Source organism: Hippopotamus amphibius, chromosome 4 (genome assembly GCF_030028045.1).
Source record: "Hippopotamus amphibius kiboko isolate mHipAmp2 chromosome 4, mHipAmp2.hap2, whole genome shotgun sequence".
Lineage (NCBI taxonomy): Eukaryota > Metazoa > Chordata > Mammalia > Artiodactyla > Hippopotamidae > Hippopotamus > Hippopotamus amphibius.
Window position 1 is genome coordinate 166331304 of NC_080189.1, and position 22233 is coordinate 166353536.

The window sequence follows — 22233 nt, forward strand, 5'->3', positions numbered from 1 at the left end:
AAATTTCAAGGTGAGTGCAGCCAATCAAAATTAGTGTCATAAAGGTAAAGGGGAGAGGCTGTTTCTCATCAAGTTGCATTCAGTGAAGACCAAGGACTCATTTTAATGACTTGTCAGAAAGGGGCTAACTGGTAAATAGGCACCACACCCAACTACAGGTTGAATGATCAAACTGCTGATGTTACAGCTCCGATGCCCAACTTCTTCACAACTTTTATTTTAGTCAAGGTCATTTTAGGTGGCTGACTGCTCCCAGAAGTAAAATTTGGGATCCAATTTCTCATTTGCCACAATCTGCATCATCCAGATTTTTTCAAGGATCTGATGCTTCTAAGCTGAACATTTTAGCTCAATTTCTTTTGAGTCGGCTGCTAGGAAGTTAGGGGCAGATTTGTAGCCTGGTTATAACATGCATTTTTGTGTACAAAGTTCACTCCTGATTTAATATTGCTTTCTGCTTTGTTTCCCCTTTAGGTAGATCTTACTTATCCTATGTAAATTTCGTTGTGTTGTACCATATGTAGCTCTGTAATCCCTCCTAAAACCTTTCTGGGAAAAGGCAATGCATAAACAAACTTTAGCTAAATTTTACTAATCAGGATTAAAGTGAATCATGTATATACTGTATATCACAGGCTAATTCAAGTCAAAGATCTCAGAGATTTAAAAATGGAAATATTTCTTTGCAAATTCATATCCTCTGTAGGATAAAACTCAACTTATAGAAATCTGAAGTTCAATAATTAAAATTTAAGATGGATTCAAACTGCCCCTAATGAATGTTTTCCAGAAGCTTCTGAAATCCCAAAAAGTCATTAAAAAACTGAACTGTTCAGGTTTTAAAAAAAAGGCTGCCTGGAGAGGTGCCTGGCCGTGGTACATTACAGCATACAGGATAACCAGAGGTGGAATCTTTATTTCACAAGTTTCAAGATACAGTACAAAACGAATCTGTACATCTCTCTATTAACAGGATTTGTTTACACAATTATATTACACTTCACCAGCCTTTATACTGAATTTAATTAAATACAAAATAAATTTACAAAAAGTCTACCATGGTATTCTTTCCAATGCCAGCTTATGGTCTTTTAAAATGTCTCCTAAATATTGATAGTGGTTACACCTTGATCATATCAATATTATGATTTCCTTTTTTTAATCGAAGAGAAGGGTCATCTTGTTATTCCAAATAGGAAAACTGGTACATGTGAGGTGACTCCCTGCACATAATCAAGACATCCTTCCTATGCACACATCAGTTTTTCACTTGTGCAAATAGTCATTTTAAAAATACAAATCATTTTTACTTGGAGTATTTTCAGTTTTCTTGAAATACAAAGGGGGAGGAGAAATTTAGCTTCTTTTCGAGGACTACTACACATTTAAAAATCAGGTAGTGCCTCAGACAATATGGTATTCAGAAATTTTGTAATTTCATTTATATTTGAGAGCAATGACTGATGAAAAATATTTTCATGAAAACAGAAATTTCTTTTGCTTTATTTCTTGCACAGTTGTAGTTATAATATTGTATCACATATAATTAAATCCACCTTCAAAACAAACACTAGCTGCTATTGGGACAAATGTAGCCCACGTTGCTCTTCTTGAGAGGTATAGGGGCTGCTTATATGAAGTCTTTTTTTGTTGTTTTGTTTTGAAATGTGCATGTGAAATGTTAGTCCAAACCTCTGAAAAAGGTTTTTTGCAGATGTAGTTAGACAATATAATACACATGCTACACACATGAAGAGCTGTGGTCTTCATTTAGAGGCTTGCATGCATACTTCCAAAACACTGGTGTGAAGAACAAACATAAGAAGCAAAGAAAGGAGCGGGGAGAAAGCTCATACAAAATACTTAAGTTTCTTGGAGGCAACAGCAGCTCCTTAATTAAATAAAGCAACAGATCATGGCCAGATCACGGGGAGAAGTTTCTACAGCTTTCCAATGGTACAGAGATAAAATGGCTTAGCAGTCAAACTCTCACAAATTAACCTTATACGCAGATGGGTTACACATCCTCGACAGTATTAATGACTCACACGTTAATCTCATTTAAATGCTAAATAATGAATTTTGAAAAAAAGAAACCTTTTATTTTTCGGTGCCAGTGAATATTAACCAAAAGTTAGATAAGCCTTACCCAGAAAACAGAAACAAAAGCTCCAAAAACAAAAAAACGAAACAAACAAAAACCAAACCCCAAACACCAATGCTGCTTTTGTAACATAAAACAAAAAGCCAAACAGATAGTCTCAAGACTCTGGAACAGCTGACTAACCAACAAACCAAATGCACAAGAAAACAGAAGCTAAGTAAAGTACTATTGTCATCACCTCGGAAGGCAGGAAGACAGACTATAAAAGGGATCGGGAGAGATGGGCTACCATGGAGAAATGAAGCCGCACTCTATCTGCTAACTCTAAATTCTAACATTAAAACTCCTGAATCCTGGAGTTAGTTTAATGTCACTGACATTAACTAGCTTTAGTTACTGTCATTTTATTCAAATGGATGCCATTTGATTAGGTAAGTATTGAGCATTATTTTAGGAGAAATACCAAACCCAGTTCCTATTTGCTTAGGTATCATGTCCCTTGCACAGAATGAAAAAAGGAGCAAAGTATTTTGAGACAGTCTTTAAATGAAGCCATAGGAACTAAGTTATTTTAAATTTACCATTCAAATTTCCAGTAGCAAATGACCCAGGGTAAAACAGGAGGTGGACAAAAGCCAAGAAAAAGGTCTATTTGGAAGATTAATAAAAAGGACACAGCAAGTGGTACACCAACAGGAAGTTATTGCCTGGAGAACAAGAACGCACTTTCCCATCTGCCTCGGGGCAGTGCACACTGTTTTAAGAAGTGCTTTTTCAAAGTACTAACAGAGGGAAGTAAAGATAGAGATAAGAATACTGCTAAAGGAGAAATTAGGTGGATGGTAGAAAAACATGGAAGTTTAGTTGTTAAACTTTTAAATAAATTAAAACAGTTCCTTCGAAATGAAGTGTGGCTGCTATCATGGCTCATACTTATTTTGAAGGGTGGGGAGAAGAGGCGGGGTGAAGACACCAACACACTGTACCAACTGTACTCAAATCTCTAACGTACGAGATCAAACAAGTCTTAATATTTACATGAGCTGCCCGAAGCGACATTACACTTCGAGGGGTAAAAACTCCTACCTTTCAGACCTGCATTTATACATATAGTTCTCGCTGTCACCACCTCTTCATATTTAGAAGCAATTACCAGGAGGCAAGTTTGCTTACCAGGTTTCTCATAATATTCTAAACACCAAAAAAGCACATAACTTCACATTTAAAGCCCTCATGTTCATTACAGACTAATTAACTCTAGTTCTAAATACAATCCCCACTTCAAAAACCAAAGTCTTACAACTCTACAGATAATAAACTTTTCGAGTTTTCTTGCAGATGAGGGGTTATGGAAAAGGAGTATAAAGATAAGTAAAAACAGACTGAGGTCGGCAGGCACAGAAAGCTTGCTCAGACGTGAAGAGAGACTCCTACCAGGTACAGGCTGCTGAACGCTGCCACCGGACCACAGAACGGAATACAAATTTGGTAGAAGTTTTAATTTTTTCATTTGTGTGATATGTGATGTTCTCAGTTTTTTGTGGTTGTTGCTGTGGTTGTTGTTTACTGTACTGCTTAACCAGACAATTCTGATGTGTAATAGCCTTGATTTTTCTGTTACCAGTGGGAGGGTGGTGAATGTGATAGCTAAGCAAGTGGTCGATTTTCTACTGTAACATCAAACTGCAGAAATAAAAATCTACCTGAACAGTACAAGCAGGCTGTGGCTTTCCTCAATCACTTATTTCACTGCATTTCAGATTCTCTGAGTTTTAGAATTGAACGGTAGTCGCTGCATGCCATAGCCTGGCAATGATATTTCATATTGAAAGAATTCAGGAGGGTGGTCTGTTCTTTTGCGATAAGGAATGCAAAGCAAAATAAATCCTGGGAACAAATGCTTCAACTTTTGGGAAAGTGTGTCTGTGATCCTGGGACCCCACCCAGAGTTCTTCAGTATTGTTTTCTAACTTCTCCCATTTAGTCCATCCTCTGGCTTCCGGATAAAGGCTCTGTATAGTCATAACAAACAAGCAAATTACATTGAGTCATCTGGGGCAAGTTCACATGTTAGCTCAAGAAGTCAGTTCACAATGTTTTCTATATATTCCATTCCAAGGAAAATGAAGTTCACATAAAACTCTTTAACACGGCCTTTCAGTCTTTGAAGGAGAGAAGTATGGTATAAAGTATGACAACTGCCGTAATAAGAAACCTCCCAACCTTCCCTTTTAAAGTAACAACTATGCTGAATATGTATAACTTGCATGTAGCTTGGTAAAAGTTCCTTAGTTATTGCAGTTCTGAAACACTTTGAAGGCTTTTTTTTTTTTTAACTTAAAAGGCAAGTTCTATTTTCAGACTTTTAAACATGTTAAGGTTAAATTTACAACTAACTGGCTTTTCCTTTTTACACTGATCAGTTTTTAGTGTCGATGCATAAGACCTTAAAGATGGTTGATAGAACTTATGCACATTGAAAGAATGACCAAAAGGACCCAAGAAAGATAGCTGGATACAGTAGACATTACTTTGAGTGTCTCACATATGTTTCCAGAAAAAAAAAAAGGTGCGTGTGGGGGTGGGAAGCCACTGAGAGTTGTTATTCCATACGGCACTGAAATGGACATTCAACTCAGTTTAGGTAAAGAGTTATTTATCCCTGAAAATAAAGGCATCAGATTCTAAGCAGCTTTAGGAATGCAATGCTTCCTTGTGCCTCTTCCAGGAGGTGGGCCACTGATCCAAAGTCCTAAATCGAATGCAAGTGTTCTTAGTAAACCTTTTCCTTATTTGTCACTGATCAAGGCTGGACGCAGTGGGTTACTGTGGTGGCTGCTGCTCTGGTGGCCCCTCCTGTGGTGGTGGTGCTGGCTGTGGCCCAGGGGGCCGGGGCACAGGCATGTCTTGATGCTGCCTCTGCCTGTAAGCTATGACTGTTCCCAGCAGCAACGCGATGATGGTCATGAGGTAAAGGTCCCACTCAGGTCCCAAAAGCTGGTCCATATCAAGCTGGGTGAACAGATCTCGAATCTTAATAAGAATAATAGAAAAATTACTATGATCACTAAAATGTAAAAGAAGGAGCTAGGAAAGTTACATCACAAATTAGAGATAAGTACAGAACTTATTAAAACAATTGGTTTTAGTAACATTTTGCAATGTATTAAAAAAAGATTTTACTAAAAATAGAACTACTATATGACCCAGCAGTTCCATTCCTGGGTATAAATCGGAAAAAAACAAAAACACTAATCTGAAAAGATACATGCACCCCAATGTTCACAGCAGCATTATTCATAATTGCCAAGATATGGAAGCAACTTAAGTGTCCATCAACAGATGAATGGATAAAGAAGATGTGTGTATATACACAATAGAATATTAGCCATAAAAAAATGAAATTTTGCTACTTGCAGCAACATGGATGGACTTGGAGGGCATTATGCTAAGTGAAATAAGTCAGACGGAGAAAGACGAATACTGTATGATATTATTTGTATGCGGAATCTAAAAAATATAACAAACTAGTGAATATAACAAAAAAGAAGCAGACTCACAGATACAGAGAACAAACTAGTGGTCACCAGCGGGGAGAGGGAAGGGGGAGGGGCAGTATAGGGGGAGGGGATTAGGTATAAAATACGCTACAAGGATACGCTGTACAACATGGGGAATACAGCCACTATTTTATAATAAGTGGAGTATAACCTTTAAAAATTGTGAATCACTATACTGTATACCTGTAACTCTATAGTATTGTACATCAACTATACGTCAATCAGAAACAAAACCAAACCAAAAATTAAAACCCACCAGACTTTAACAAAGGATTCAATCTAATAAAACTAAGGACAAAACAAAACAAAAATATAAAGACAATGGGTTCAATTGAAAAAAAAAAGTTTTAAAAGCCTTCAACTGAAAGTCAAAATAATGTCTGAGGACTTGAGCTATTAATTCTTCACAGTTGACTCTATAAAGTATCTTACAGGGTTCCTTTCCATCAGTAAATTAATGCACTAATTTCCAATCATTTTTCACAGGAAATATTTGAAACAAACACTAGGGACGATGGAGGGAGGTGGAAATCAGTACCTTGGCACACATACAGCCTATTTTTAGTGATGACACACTAGCTAAAAAACTCTCTTCTAATGACAGCAGGGCTATTTTACTACTTCTCTCGTGTAACTGAAGATGGCAGGAATTCAAATATTTAATGGCTGAACAAATAATGCTTTTTAGTTAGGACTTAACTAAATATTTAATTCCTGAAATTGAACTTTGAAGTTATGCTCTTCACCTGTGATGTTTTGTTTTAACGTCACTCATTATTGCTGGTATTTTCTGACTGCTGCTTACCCACAAAGAAAGTAAATATGGGGCATAGTCCTTTATGTTTAAATAAAATTACATTTAAAAGGTCCTCATAATATATATTTGTAGGTATAGGTGCTAAATTTTTCTGGGAAAAAAAATTATAACAAACTATTAACTGTGTTCCCTGGGGTGGGACCTGCAACAGGAGACTGTTTTTCTGTACTGTTTGACTTTCTTACCATCAATACACATCATTCTTTCTTTTTTTTTTTTTTAAAGTTAGAATATCTAGGTGGTAGGATTATGGGGCATTTTATTGCTTTCTTGACACTTCTGTATAAAACACAACTTAATATGGTGTATTACATGACCAAATCCTAGACTGTAATCAATAGTTTATTAGTAATAAAAATTTTCAGAGAAGAGTGTCTGAAAGTCTTGAGAGAGAAAGAGCAGGTGGCCACCCTGTTAGCTTTTCAGTTAAAGGAACAAAGATCCTTTTGGTTAGCAGAGCATACAACATACCCTAGCTCAAGCTACTGAACAATTATAAATTTGACATTACAAATGTATAAGCAACCCAGAGGCCGACATCTCCAGCCCTCTGGAGCCTTAAACGCGGAGGACCTTGGTGCATGGGCAAGGGTTGCAAAAGGGAGAAGTTGTCGAATTTCTCTTTACAGATGCTGAAGCAGCATGGACTAAATTTACGTCTGTGTAACAAAAGAGGTTTTGAAAAAGCCCCTTCCAGAATCTAGCGCCGAAATGGTGCATCAACTTGTTCTGAAAGATGTTAACAGAAGGTTGAAACATCATCCCTTTCTGGTCTGGAGTGAATTAAATAGCCCTTCTTTCTGCATACATTTTAGGACTTTCAGAGTTAAATACTGCACCAGTGAATCTGTTACGAGGAATGACAGGTACTATAAGTAAAACAGAAAACTGGAGAACCCGAGCACACCAACATATGGTGTTGCTAACCAAAGTTGGTAGTTTTGAAGAGAATGGGTAACCCACCCATCTCCTAGCGAAGTTCTACCATTACGCATATTTAAATAATTCAAGGTATTTTTAGAAAACATAGTTCTGGTGGTGCTTTTTAACATGTTTCACTATCAGAAGAATCTGAAGTACAACAGCCTGGGCAGGCTCTCAGGTTCTACTTCTTCTTCCCATGTCTTAAATTCTCTTTTTAAGGGGCTGGTCTGAGTCACTGTTGGGCAGTCATCTGATTTAACATTTACTGAATTTAATTAACTACTGTTTCAAACTGTCACAGTTTAGTCTCAGTTTTCCCTAAACCAGAAAACATCTGCTCCAGTGAACAATGCTTTAGCACTGGGAACCCCTGTGAAATGCTGTCTGGGAATGGTAAGTGCTTTGTGGCTACACTCACTCCTCACTTGATGAGGTCCCTTCATCCAGGAAGAAGGGAAGAGACCAGACACTTGCACCAGGTCCTTCCTCCCCTCCCCGCAACTTTGCAGAAACAAACCTGTGGACTGAGAAGGTTACATCATTTGTATTTTAATTACAAGAGTCATGGACCACTTACATTTGTTTCCCGTATGTACTGCAGGAAATAGACAACACCCAGTTTGCAGAGTGCTAGGAAGACTGGTACTTGTGCATCTGGGCTGGCTTCGGCTGCCATGTCATAAAAACGTTTTGCAAGGTGAATATCCTATAATATAGGTAACAAACCAAAATTCATTTCTTGTTAAACTGAGTAAAAATAATTATTGTTTATATATTAGGATAGTTTATTTTACCTTTCAAGTTTCATTTTAAAATTTCCCTTACCTATAGGAAAAAAAACTCAAGCTTTAATTAGGTAAAATTTGTTTATCTGCTTAATTTTGAAGAAAATCTAATTGAAAAAATTTAAAAGTTAATTCGTGTGCCCCTGATCTGACATCCCCCTTGCTGTGCAGATATGCTGGACATAGTAGCTATACACCTCTGCATACCACTGTCAACCTGGAGACTTCCAGGGGTGACCTGTAAGTGTCAAGTTAATTTTTTCCTACTTATAATCAGTCAATGTAAGCAATTCCTGGTTTCAGTCTGGAGTAGTGATCTTCAGATCAGGGTAGACATACTTAAAGTTTTCCAAGGGGTGTGTGCACAGAGTGTTAAGGGACTCGAATCCTGTGTCTCCCTGTCTTAGATGTATTTCTGTAAAGGGTGAAACAAGTCATCACTAATTTTGGCCCAGGTTGCAGTGCTCTGCATTCAGAAAAAAGGTAGAATGGGACGGTGGGAGTTGCAAAATTCTCACTTAACAACCTCACTCCTCCCATGCCCTAACTACTGTCAAAGAATGCTAAACACGTAGGTAAGAATTCCACGAGACATGGGAAGGAAAGGCTAAGTATTAAAACTGACTTTATGCATTCAGATATAAACCTGCTTTCAGTTATTCTCTATACTTGTCCCTCAGGTGAGTCATTAGTTAAAAAGAAGAGCACCTTCACATAAAAGTAACAGTATGGTTAGTGTCTTTGATTTTAAAAAAAAGTAACAAGTTTTATTTGCACCGTCATATTTTTCAAGATGATGCTCAAACTTTATGTGATCCACAGGCTGTGTGGATGATTCAACAGGGTAATTACTCTTATCTCTCTATCAAATCCTGAATTATTTATTCCAATTATAACCAATCCTCATCTTATTTAATACTTAATATTTTTCTATCTATACTGGATCTGGACTGATTAGTTTTTAGAGTATGAATATCTCTTTTATATAAAAAAACAGAAAACAAACAGGAAAAGGTGATCATAATGTCTTATAAAAATTAATGGAATTATTCTGATTTTTATACATGATTAATTGTCCTTATAAAAAGCTGAATCCCAGGGTTCCCTCCCCTAACGCTAATCAAAGGAATACTATGCCTTTCATTATAGTCTTTATTCACGAGAATTTGTATAAGTTTTACATTACAAATTAAACTATGATGAGAAAAGCATACTGATTAATTTTCTTGTTTTACAGCCTATTATAAAAACAGAGTTATAGCACTTTATTTTTTTGTTGTTGTTGTTGTTTTCTTTTTTTTTTTTTTTTTGGCACACGGGATTAGTTGCTCCGAGGCACGTGAGATCTTCCTGGAGCAGGGATCGAACCCGTGTCCCCTGCATTGGCAGGCGGATTCTCAACCACTGCGCCACCTAGGAAGCCCAAGTTATAGCACTTTAATTCTATTGTCTTGAGCAAATTATTACTAAGTGTATAAAAACGATCACTTATGTGTGATCTTCACATTAGGCATCAAACACATATTAAGTTTATTTGAATCAGCAAACAAATTAAAACAAACAAACAAACAACAAAGAAATTCAGACTCAGACTTTCTGATAGAAGCTAAGTCTGACTTGGCTGACTGATCTGACAATGCAGGGCGGCTTCAACAACGATGTTACACAGCAGAGATTGTCCATGGACTGAACACACTCAGCCTGCAGCTCCAGATTCTTGATAAAACTACATTCAAGTATCTAATATTAACATAAATGTACAATATCAAAACTTATATATTGGAATTAAGATAAAGTACTCAAACGTAATAAAATAAAAAGCACTTTGACAAAAAACAGTGCATTAACAAAATGAAATGAACCACCTTCTTTTAAATACATAAGGTCACAAAGTGCCTCTAAGTGACCAAATGAGTAAGGAGTATCATTAGCTACTTGATAAGCCTTGGGAAAGCCTTTTAGAATTACTACCAGAAACTGAGAAAGTACAAGTCCAGTGATCAGGGAACATCTCCTTTGGCAAGTCTGTAGTCTCCAATTCTTTGCTTTCAAAAGAACTGAAAAGGTGCCTAACCAAGTTATCAAGTTACAGATCATATAAATAATTTTAATGACAGATTAGTCTGATTTTTGGCATATGTTACAGACTAAATTGTTTGTGTCTCCCCAAAATTCATATGGGAAGCCCTACCTCCTAGTGTGATGGTATGAGGAAGTGAGGCCTTTGAGAGGTTATTAGGATTGGATGAGGTCATAGGGTAGAGCTCTCATGAACGTAATTAGTGTCCTTATCAGAATCCCTAAAGAGTGTGCTGCTTCTCTCTTGCTCTTTCCTCTTGAGAAGACACAGAGGGAAGAGGGCTTTCACCAGACACCAAATCTGCTGGCACCTGGATCTTCAACTTCCCAGCCTCTAGAACTGGGAGAAATAAATGTCTGTTGTTCAAACCAACTGCTCTACGGTATTGTTCCAGCAGCCCAAACTGACCAAGACAGCTTGTAACCCTAAAGCATTTTAAAGAATTAAGTGACCTTGCTATAATATTGGGTTGGCCAGAAAGTTCATTCAAGTTTTTCTGTACCATTTTACGGAAACCAAACTTTTGGCCAATCCAATAAAATTCTTTCGATTTCCATATACTTATTTATGTGAACAAGGTTTCGATCATATATTTATAAAATGAAAAATACAATTAATGTTAAATCTATTCCATGATACTTAGACTAATTATTAAAAATGTTCATCTTATTAAAAGATGCATTTTCAATAATTACCACAAAAAGTAAAATTTTAAGAAATTTTACAATATAATGAGGTTGATGAGATCAGCAGTGTATTAATAACTGACCAACTATGACTAATAATATCTCAAGAATTTTTCTTAACACTTTGAGCCTATAATCACAGAAAATAAAATTCAAATTTGGATTTATACACTTTTGTTTCAGATAAGCACAACAGAATGGTCAGTACATTACACTGGTAAACAACTCTTCCGGAATAATGGACTAAAATATAAATTCAGGGAGAGCAGGAAAAGATATAATTTTCACTTAATGAATTTGCTGTGTATTTTTAAAAAGTTAATATGGGGCTATCAAATTATTTTGGTATTTAAAGTAATTTAGTCATTTTATTTATAAAAATGTTAGTGGTTAAAATAGCTAGAACTTAGACCCTTTGAAACTTATGATGAGAAATTTTAAACATCAAATTAAAAATGTGTAAGAGGATACAGTTTTTCAAAATTATTTTAAGGGTACACAGGCAAAAACTTTAAGACCATGGGTTTAAAGAATGTTAGACTTCATTAGGAAGGTATAAGAATGAGGATACACTTGTCAGCAGCAAACATGAAATTCACTTCAAAATAACCTAGAAATGAAGGAATTTGGATGTTGATGGACAGTTTCTCAAACAGGAGTTATCAATAGAGGCAGCACTGCTTTTCCGTTTTCATGAATTTGTCTTGGCTTAATATCCTAAGCATAAGTGTGGACGTCACTACGTGTGTGTGCTCGAGGATGAGAGAGATGCAGGGCAGCCTTCTGAAATATTACAGAACTGTCTCCTAGCTTAGTACCTAAAGTCTGAGCACACTCTAAAGCAAGCCTATTTCCTATAAAAATGAAGACGCGTCCCCCAAACCACAGTTACATTATTTGCACATTTGTTTCGCAGTCACACTCGCCTGCTTAATGCCTAGTCCCTTCTCATGCATGTATCCCAGGTTGAACATAGCCTGCGCACTGTGCTGCTGCTCCGAAGCTAGACGATAATGAACAAACGCCGTCTCGTAGTCTACGTCAGTGCCGAACCCATAGAAGTGGTAGTCGCCAAGCTTAATCCGAGCCACAGTGTAGCCTGAAACAGGTTAAATGAAAACTGCCAATAAATGCAGTGTGCTGAAAACAGACCAAACTCATTTCTCCTCCTGCTAACATGTTCATGTAAAAAAGAATGCTGATTTGTAACGCGCAAACTTTGTAACAAGTTCTTCAGCCAACCTATAAATTCAGAAAAAATTTAATCAGAAGTGTTGCTTTTCTGAAGAAGGCTCTTGTAATAGTCAGGGAGAGGTAAAACAAAGTGGGAGTAATCCCTGTTTCACCAATAATACTCTTCAAACGACCACTCTATTTTATCATGTAACATTCTAAAATAATCCACTGGACCACTGTTTGGGCTTGGAGAAAGGGATATGCAAACGATGTGTGAGAAAGAAATATTCAAATAAAAAAGAGTGGGGAAAGGCTGAAATCTCAGGTTGTACACCTATATTCTACTACACATTCTATTCAATTCTCATTCTATACAATATACTAGCCTCCAACTAAAGACCAAAGAGTAAATCATATCAGGATATAAATATCCAGCATAAAGACCTTGCAGTTCAACTTAGCAACCCTGGGACTGGAACTTCCATTTTAAGAATGAAGACCAATCATGAATGCACATAAGTTAAGCTATAGTTAGTATCTCTGCTTAATTTTAAAGTGGTGAATGACATGATTTAATCTTTACGTGAGATTAAAAACAAACAAAAAACAATCCAGAAAGGTCCCTGGGTGAAACTCTTATCCTAGAATTAACCAACTACTCACCTTGAGAGGCAGCCCGGTTCCAGTGCAGCAAAGCTCTGGGATAAGTTTCATTCTCACCCACAATGGTTGCTTCTCCTACAAGGAAAGGTGAAATACATTTAAGGAAAGGCCCTAGACTTTCAGGCTTCATCTGCAAACCAGGATGGATACATGGAGCATAATTTAAGTAAGAATTGGCATAAAACAAATATTAAATGAAAAAACTATTGAAATTAAACAAGTATTGAAGTAAAATACCGAGTTCAAAGGAATCATTGCACTCAGGACAGCACTACTTTCTGAGACACATTTTAACCACAGAACTAATAATGAGACTAAATACTGAACCACTAGGGATCTATATACTACTGGAAAAACAATGTTTTTGTATCTGCTGTAGTTTGAAAAATGTATTCACTGAAAGCAGTTAATTTAATGATGAATGCAAATCCATTTCTATTGTCAACTCTATTAAACTAACTTTGATGGCTTAGAGATCTGGGGTGAAACAACCTGAGCATGTGTGCTGTTAAGTTCTAGTTATAACAATAAAGAAGACTCCTTGTGGCATTTCTTTTTAAACAGGTTAACCCAAGGCAGGACTACGATGAACCTTACTCTGATCAAGAATGAAGGCTGCGTTGCTTTGTGCCACTTCATACCCTTGCTCAGCCAGCAGGAGGTACTGGATCACTGCGGCGTTGTAGTCGCCATCTTTATAGCTGTTATAGGCAGTCATGAGCCTCTCAGACCACCGGCCCCGCTCACACACATTCTTAAACAACTATGAAAACAGGAAAAAAAAAATCAATACAAAAATAAGAAAGATATATCAGGGATTTCCTAGGCGGTGCAGTGGTTAAGAATCTGCCTGCCAATGCAGGGGACACAGGTTCAAGCCCTGCCCCAGGAAGATAACACATGCCGTGGGGCAACTAAGCTCGTGCACAACAGCTATTGAGCCTGCGTGCCACAACTACTGAGCCCATGTGCCACAACTACTGAAGCCCACATGCCTAGAGCCCATGCTCCACAACAAGAGAAGCCACCACGATGAGGAGCCCATGCACCACAATGAAGAGTAGCCCTGCTCGCCACAACTACAGAAAGTGCAGTAACAAAGACCCAATGCAGCCAATAAATAAATAAATAAATTTATATAAAAAAAGAAAGATATGTTAGAAAATCATTTTTGCACTTTGGATAAGAGCGATTGTTAAGCTTGCTCTCTGAATCTCTGGCAGTTTTATTAAATACATATATAAAAGTCTGGGATATTTATTTGAAGCTTTCACTTAGTCTTTAGAACAGATTTATAAAAATATTAGCAAACAATTATATACCATTTACTGTGACTAGGCACGGTCCTAGTGATTTATGTATAGTATGTATATTAACTCACTTACTCCTCCCATGAGGGACCGCCCTCTTATGAAGCAAGTCCTAGTAAGAGCTCCATTTTACAAGTGAGGAAACTGAAGCATAGGGTGGTTCAGAAGCTTTGCTAAGCATTTAATGTCCCTCTAAACTGCCAATTATGAGAAAGCTAAAGAGGAAAGGTTCCAACTAGGAGATATTAGCATTTCCCTTGCAACATTCACTTAACATACACTTTTTGATGCTGACTATGTCTCAGATCCTGTCTCAGGTGCTAGAGAGACGGCAGACAATATCTGCCCTTATAAATGCTGATTCCAGGAGGGAGAGACAAATGGAACTATTAAATGTGATAGTAACACACAGACCCTCAGAGCCTTCCCGCAGTATATCAATGCTAGTAGGCTGTCTGTTTCTACTCTAGAAGAAATCATGCAAAGAGAATCAGAATTAAAACAGTAGACTTTCCTACTGGACAAACTGATTTCCTACATATAGGCTGGTAGAAAAGTCCTTACCTCCACTGCAGTGTGACACGATCGCATCACACCTGTGCCGCTGGCGTGCATTTGGGCTAGGTTATAGAAAGCCAAGATATGGCCTCCCTGAGAAGCTAAATTAAAATACTTCAAGGCCTGTTTATAATCCCTCTTGACGCCAATGCCATCTGTAAGGAAAATGACAGGAGAGGTCATGAATAGTCTTAGATTTAGCTGAAGCCTTACATAGGAATAAAACTAAATGAAATTCAGAATTCTTACTCTGGAAAGATGTGAATCTTATTAATATAGATTTGTATATTAATACAGATTAATATACTCTACAATGAAATACACGATGCACAAATCATTGACTTGGGAGGACATTAATGGAGCTAGAAATTCGACAGCTCTCATTTCTATATCATGGTGGCATCTGGAGGAAAACAGGTAATTTAGATTCGGTGTGTCCATCACTAATTCCAGCGTTACTTACTATAGTACATGGAGCCAAGCTGTAGCTGCCCATCCACCCAGCCTTGTTCAGCAGCTTTCTGGAAATACTTCAGTGCCAGATCATAGTTCTGTAGAAAAAGAGTTCACATGATCACATGATGAGAAAGCTCAACAGGCTGATATACTCAGAAGTCAGGAGATTCATTCATAAAAAGAATTAACAAAGCATACATAAAATATTCTTGAAGTCATTAAAAGAATGACCTAATTTTTTATAATACAAAGATGGTAATATTTTTTAAGTCATGAGGGGATTAACACTTAAGACTGTGAAAAAAAGCAAATACACTATTCTGTGAAACAATTTGCATGTCTGCTCTCAGAAAGCATAAACAATACTAGTAGAACAGCAGGCCAGAAATTAAGAAAGTCATGTTTTTTCGATTAACCCTTTTAAATCTCAATTTTTCTAATATTAAATAAGAAAAATTATCCTCTCCTTATTTGTTCTTCCCTGGGCAGCTTATCAAACATTATATGATTATTAGACTTCAAATATCAGACATATCCCCAAAGAAAAATTAAAACAAAGGTCACTACTGGATTGCAGTACCTTAAAATGACTAGAAGGAATCAAAATGAGATCACATTGCTGTCTTTTGTGCTAGGAAATACCTACAGATTAGAATTGTATGCCTAGCTCTTAGTTTCGGGCCCAAATCAGATGAACATGTTGCTTGGAGAGATGAGACAGAGATGAGGACAGCAAGGAGGATCCAGGAGCATCCAACATGGGCAGGGAGCACAGAAGAATGAGGAGCAATAGCCCAGGAAAACCAAGACAGCTCCCAGGAAGAAAGAGTTCAAGTGAGGTAGAACCAAACAATGTCACGTGGGGTTGACATTGAGGAGGTTACTGGTGAGCTGTGTAGAGCAGTTACATGAGGCAGAAGCCCGCCTGCTGAAAGCTAAAAAGTGAATGGTAGCAGCTCACATAGTTCATTCTTTGGAGAAACTTGGCTTTGCAGGAAAGGGCTGGAGAGAAGAGAGGTGGTAGCTAGAAAGGCAAGAGGTAGAACAGAAAGCTTTCCTCCCTCTACATGGGAGGACTTAATAATTTTCTTAGGCTTGAGTGAAGAAGTAGCAGGGAGATAGTTTTGTCTGGGAGAGATGGAAGAGGAGGTGGGGTAGAGAGCATAGAAGAAAAAATGAGAAACAGCTTCATACCTTGAGGGGAAGGTGCCAGAGACAGAGCCATTCTAAGAAGGCAGTTGCTATGGTAGGACAGAGTAATGGGTGGTAGGGAACCAAACTCAGAGACAACGGCACAGATTCAGCTCTGGTTATAATGAAACGGCCTCACCTGGGCTGACTGGGAGCTAATTAAGGAATACTCCCATACCTCACCAGCCGACTGCTCATTAAAGTCAGAATGTTAGATTGAAAACTTACAACTTGAACTCCTCTCCCATAGAGGTAAGCCATTCCAAGCCCACTCTGTCCAACTGGGTTGCCCTGCCAACCAGAGACAAATGAAAGGATTCATTAAAAAATAGGCAAGAATAAATGACTGCAAAAGAAATGATTTACAAACATATTCAAAACATGTCTTAGTACTTTTCAATTCAAAACAAAATTTTCTCCTTCCCATCTGACTAAACATGACACTGAGTTTTAGAGATTTGACTTTCAATAATTGCTGAAAAAGAGTGAACAGTAAATTCACTCAGAATTAAATTTTGGTGACTTATGACTATCTGTTTCATGAATTTATGATATAAAACATGACATGTATTTAATTTTTCCAAAATTAAAAGTAGGACACATTTTTTTTTTTTGGTAGTTCTTCATTGGTAACCTCCTACCCCAATAAAGAAGATATTGCCATGGGGCAAAATCAACAAATTAATATTGGGATCAGGTGGCAAGGATATGCTTAAGATTGTTGGAATGTTGTAGAGCAAAGATAATCATTGTTTTAAGACCAAAAAGAGAAAAATCTAGTATTCACCTAAACTCAGAAGGACAGAGGCATCTTTAACAAAAGTGTCACAGTGCCCCTCTGAGAAACACTCAACTGACATCTAGGACTACAGTAACATGTACTAGTTGACAAAGAGGTTAAGTGTACACACTGGAGCCAGAGGGTCTTAAATATTCATATATGGCTTTCTCTGAGCCAAAGAAAGCCTAACTTAGTATCATGAGTATCAAAATTACCCAGTTATGCAAGCTTTAAACCTCAAGTTGCAATACAAATAGGGTAAATCATATAACTCCCAATTCCATTACTAAAATCATTATTTCCCTGACCAGGAAGCTTCTCAATGAAACTGAAACAGAGACTTAATATTCAATAAATGTATATGTCCCTAAAAAACATATACATATACTGCTTTTTCTTCAGAAGGTTTTTTCTAGCTAATTCATCTGTGAGAATCATATTTACATAAGCACTTCCAATAATTTATGAAATAAGTCAATTATTAATTCCTTAAACATAATAAATTTACCTATTAAAATAATAATATGGTATACATTTCAATACACTGAGTCATTAAGTCTTACCATGTCAGCAGCTTTTTTAAAGTAGTGAAGAGCTGTCTCATTACTCTGAGGTACAATATCGCTTCCCTCTGAATACATCTGGAAAACAGACCTCAATTTCAATAAGAGCAGTAACCTTCTCTCCAATTACATTTTTCTCCTATCTCACCTCATTCTGGGTTTTGTTGGATTTCATGAAATCTTTCAACAAAGTTTAAAATTCCTTACAGGATATTTTAGAATTAAAAGCAAAACCTTAAAAGTAGATGTTATTATATATTCTATGTCATATCAGATTAATGACTTATCTATAAACATGAATATATAAAATCAGATCACTGATCAATCTCAGAAGAAACTTTAAACCCCGAGACAAATCTTTCTTCTCACTCTATCCCAGGGTAGTCAAGTGGTTGATCAATTGCTTGGAATAAGTGATTAAATGAGGAAAAGAAGAGCCGATAGCAATGTCCACCTTTTCTTCTCCTCTACCACTGCTTTTCCCATGATAAGAGGCAGGGTAGGTCTTAAATTCCAGAAAAGAGAGAACTAAAAGGTTATTTCAAACGGTTTCAAGCCCTGAATGATTACAGGGTATCAGGTATGGGAACTGATAAAAGGGCCAGGAGAAAGGAAAACAATGACCAGCAGTACTGTTGTTTTTTTTTTTTGGCACACGGGCTTAGTTGCTCCGCGGCATGTGGGATCTTCCTGGAGCTGGGATCGAACCCGTGACCTCTGCATTGGCAGGCGGATTCTTAACCACTGCGCCACCTAGGAAGCCCCAGTAGTACTGTTTTTATCAATGTATTTATTAAGGAAATAAGAAAATCTTTTTTTTGAGATGGGGAAAATTAGTAAATTAGAGCAAGAATCAAGAGGGCTGAAATGGAAAGCTGTTAAATGCTAACAAAAACAGATGGGCGACACCAATTTCTAGGCTGTAATAGTTTAGAAAGTCTAAATGTAAAGTTCTCAGGTCTCAAGTGACTAGCTCTGATCACATGGCAAATACTGACTGGATCTTTCTTTTTGTAAAAACTTTTGAGATATATTCTACCTGAGCCTTCTAACTTTAGGACTTGGCTATAGATGAAAATACCCATTGGTTTAACCTGTGCTAAGTTTTCAAAATAATGAAAAAGGAAGTTTTGAGATGATGTCATGACATATGGAATCTATTCATTAAGTCTCCAGACTTAAATGTTCCCTTGGTTGAGAAAAGAATGCATTGAGGGGTGGGTGATGACTATCACATTTAAGATAATTAAAAGGTCTGCAGATAAATTTCAACACACTCTAACTGTCTCTATTCAGCATGGAAGTAAACAGGCAATCATGACAGACTTAGCAAAAAACTGCAGAGCATAAAGAATAAATCCATTATTATTGCGTACAATACACAAAAAGTAGGGCTGCAGATAGCGACAATTAATGTCAATGGAGAATTAACATACTGATAAGCAAATTCTGTTACCTTTAAGTTACCTAACAAAATGCCTCAGAATAGCACTTATCTTAAGACAAGATATAATATGCTTGTATTGGAAATTTTATTTCCAGCTTATTTCTGGTAAATTGTAGATGATGAATACAACACGTGCTTAACTATGAGAACACCTCTCGCTATTACTGAAAATGTTCACAGGATGTACAGTACCTTTCCCAAGAAGGCCATGGCATGGGAATTGCCAGCATTAGCTGCTAAATTGAAGTAGTCAAATGCTCTCTGTGAGAAAAGAATTTATGAAAATAATTAGTTATTAATAAAATCTGCCCTTGGCTTTTAACCAAAATAATTACTTCAGGAATATTAAAAAAAAAATGTTGTTATAATGCAGTATCTCAGTTTAAGTAAATGTCAACACAACATCTACTGGCTGCCTAAGGTACCTACCCCACTTGCCTCTCACATCCAATCCATCACTAAGTCCTGTTTCTTTCACCACCAAATATTGGTACATCTTGAATCCATCTACTATCCCCCATTTCCATAATTCTAGTCTAAGCTGCATTCTCAGTGGAACTTCTGGAATGCTCCCCTCCCTGATCTTTCTGCTTTTATTCTTGGGGTCATCCAAAGAGACTGTTCTTAAGTCTCAACATGCTAGCCGCCCCTGAAGTGTTGCAGGGAATACACTGCAATAGACACTATTTATCTCAGTACTGTTTCACCTTGCTCCCTGCACTCTGGGTACACCAACTATGTTCCTTCCTACCTCAGGACCTATACACATGCTGTTGTTTTTGGCCTGGAATGATCTTACCTCCAAGGCTCAATTTAAATGTCATCCACAACTTTTCAGAGGTAAGTAACACCTCCCACTCATTAATCTATCATTGGACTCTTTAATTCTCCTTTGTAACAACAAGCACAATTTATTACGTATTTGTTGGTGTGATCATTTGAAAAATACCTAATGTTTCTATTAAACTTGAAGCTCTGTAAAGGTAAGGACCAAGGGTAGGTCCAGCATTGTATCCCGAATGCTGTGCAGTGAATGGGACAGGTGGTACTCAAATATTGGTTGAACTGATAACAATTATATATTGGGAACTCCTGTTCTTCTGTGAAAACTTATCACTGTGTAATTGCTTCACAGGTAGGCAGCATACACCATCAAGAATATCCCAAAACTTGCTGTGTAAAGGTATGTAGCAAATTCTTAACCAGAATTCTGTTCTCTCACCTGACGTTTTTACTAACCAGTTCATCTGATGCTTCACTGGCCTAATGACATGCAATTTTAATGACCTAAAGACAATGAAAGTTGTCAAAGTGCTGTCTAAATAATAATTTTAAAAAGCATCAATATTTGGTATACTTTTAGTGATAACTGTATTTTGTTACAAACTAATTCTTAAAGTTGATGCAATATGGTGTATGAAATAACCTTAACTAGAATACTAAACTGGCGTGGTAGAAAAACAGTTTTATTAGTTTGACAAACATTTATTGAGAACTTACTACATGCTAGGCACTGCCAGGTGCTGGGAATGAAGTGGCAAACTAGACAGACATAGTTTATGCTGGTTGGGACCTTATATTCTGGCAGGGGGAACAATTTAATTACATAAGTAACTAATTTATAATGGACAAAGGCCACAGGGAATACAGATTTTCAGAAATCATAACTGTGGTACATGACCTATTCTTAGAGCAGGGCAGTGACCAGGGGAGACATTCAGGGGAAGAGATATTGGAATTGAGTTCTGGAGGATGAGTAGGATTGTTACGTGAAGAGGAGGTGGCATAATAACATTCACTCTAGTCAGAGGGACTGGCTTTCCAAAAGTCCTGAGATGCGGAGGTTCTTAATATTTTCAAAGACCCGAGTAAAGGTCTGTGTGCCTGTGACTCAGAAAGCAAGGGGCTGGTGAGGTAAACAGAGACTGGTACCAGGCCTTGGAGGTCATGTTTAAGGTTCTGGTTTTCAAGCTACTGGAAATCAGAGACCACTCAAGAGTTTTAAGCAAGGGAACTGCATGCTCAGATGCACAGTTTACAAAGACAGGCTCTTGCTTAGGAAATGCAGGCGGGTAATTATTCACACAGCGATATGTGTACTGGCGGCAGAAGGGAAGAGATGAGTGATCCGTGGGACAAAAAGCAGACAAAGTTGCTGACCGGACACGGATATGACTGCTAGGCTGTACGCTCCTAATTTCTCACAAACTCAACACTGCATTTTCCTCAGCTCTAGGAAATATTTTCCAACAGGAGTTTTTTAAGACCTACTTATATCACATACCTATAGAAAGCCAAGACGTTGTTTATGCATTTTTGGCAGTACCGAGAACTAGGTTTTGGAATTAATAAAACCTTTCCCATCACTACGAGGTATGATCACATTTTTGTTCCTCAGCGGTTAGATCTTGAATGATCATCTGTGATGTTATTAACATCCAGTAATAACAAAGCTTGATATTGTTACTGACTTAGCAAGAAATGTACCTGGAGCGTCATTTCCTGCTACAGTATGAAATGCAAAGCCCTAAGCACAGGAAGGTTACCTGATGGTTTTGTTCTACTCCACGACCTCCGTGCAGATGCAGCTGACCCAGACCAACCTGAAAGTGAATAAAAAAGGAGGCAAGAGTACATGGCAGCACCTGCATCTGGTGTGTAATTAAATTAGACCAACAAGAAACAATTGGTCACAAAAAGGTTTCCGTTCATAACACAGAAAATTAAACATTTAGTCTTAATTCCTTAAGATATTACTCTACTTTAACCTACATTTTTGTTTGTTTTAGAGATTTTTTTTTTGATGTGGAACATTTTTAAAGTCTTTATTGAATTTGTTACAGTATCGCTTCAGTTTTATGTTTTGGTTTTTTGGCCCCGAGGCATGTGGGATCTTAGCTCCCCAACCAGGGATAGAACCCACATCCCCTGCACTGGAAGGCGCAGTCTTAACCACTGGACCGCCAGGGAAGTCCATACCCTACATTTTTGAAAAAACTAAAAATGTCTGCTTTTAGTTGCAAACCATCCTTCTGAAACAGAGGTGAAACAAAGGCATTTCCACACGAACTAAAGAAAAGTTCAATCTTTTGAACTAAAGAATATTCTTTAGGAAGAGGGAAAATTATCCTG

The 22233-nt window shown here is 37.3% G+C and overlaps 1 protein-coding gene across 1 annotated transcript in view; it reads right to left on the reverse strand.

The window, feature by feature from the left end:
• Positions 1-896: 896 nt before the first annotated feature.
• Positions 897-22233, reverse strand: part of SEL1L (SEL1L adaptor subunit of ERAD E3 ubiquitin ligase) — a 55981-nt gene continuing 34644 nt past the window's right edge. The window contains exons 11-21 of the mRNA XM_057731294.1: positions 21648-21704; positions 19294-19362; positions 17655-17732; positions 16539-16601; positions 15127-15214; positions 14670-14818; positions 13393-13558; positions 12796-12870; positions 11883-12055; positions 7983-8111; positions 897-5137 (exon numbers count right to left, since the gene is read on the reverse strand). Of these exons, the coding sequence (XP_057587277.1) occupies positions 4928-5137; positions 7983-8111; positions 11883-12055; positions 12796-12870; positions 13393-13558; positions 14670-14818; positions 15127-15214; positions 16539-16601; positions 17655-17732; positions 19294-19362; positions 21648-21704 (1257 nt within the window). The 3' untranslated portion in view covers positions 897-4927. The remainder of the gene's footprint in view (positions 5138-7982; positions 8112-11882; positions 12056-12795; positions 12871-13392; positions 13559-14669; positions 14819-15126; positions 15215-16538; positions 16602-17654; positions 17733-19293; positions 19363-21647; positions 21705-22233) is intronic.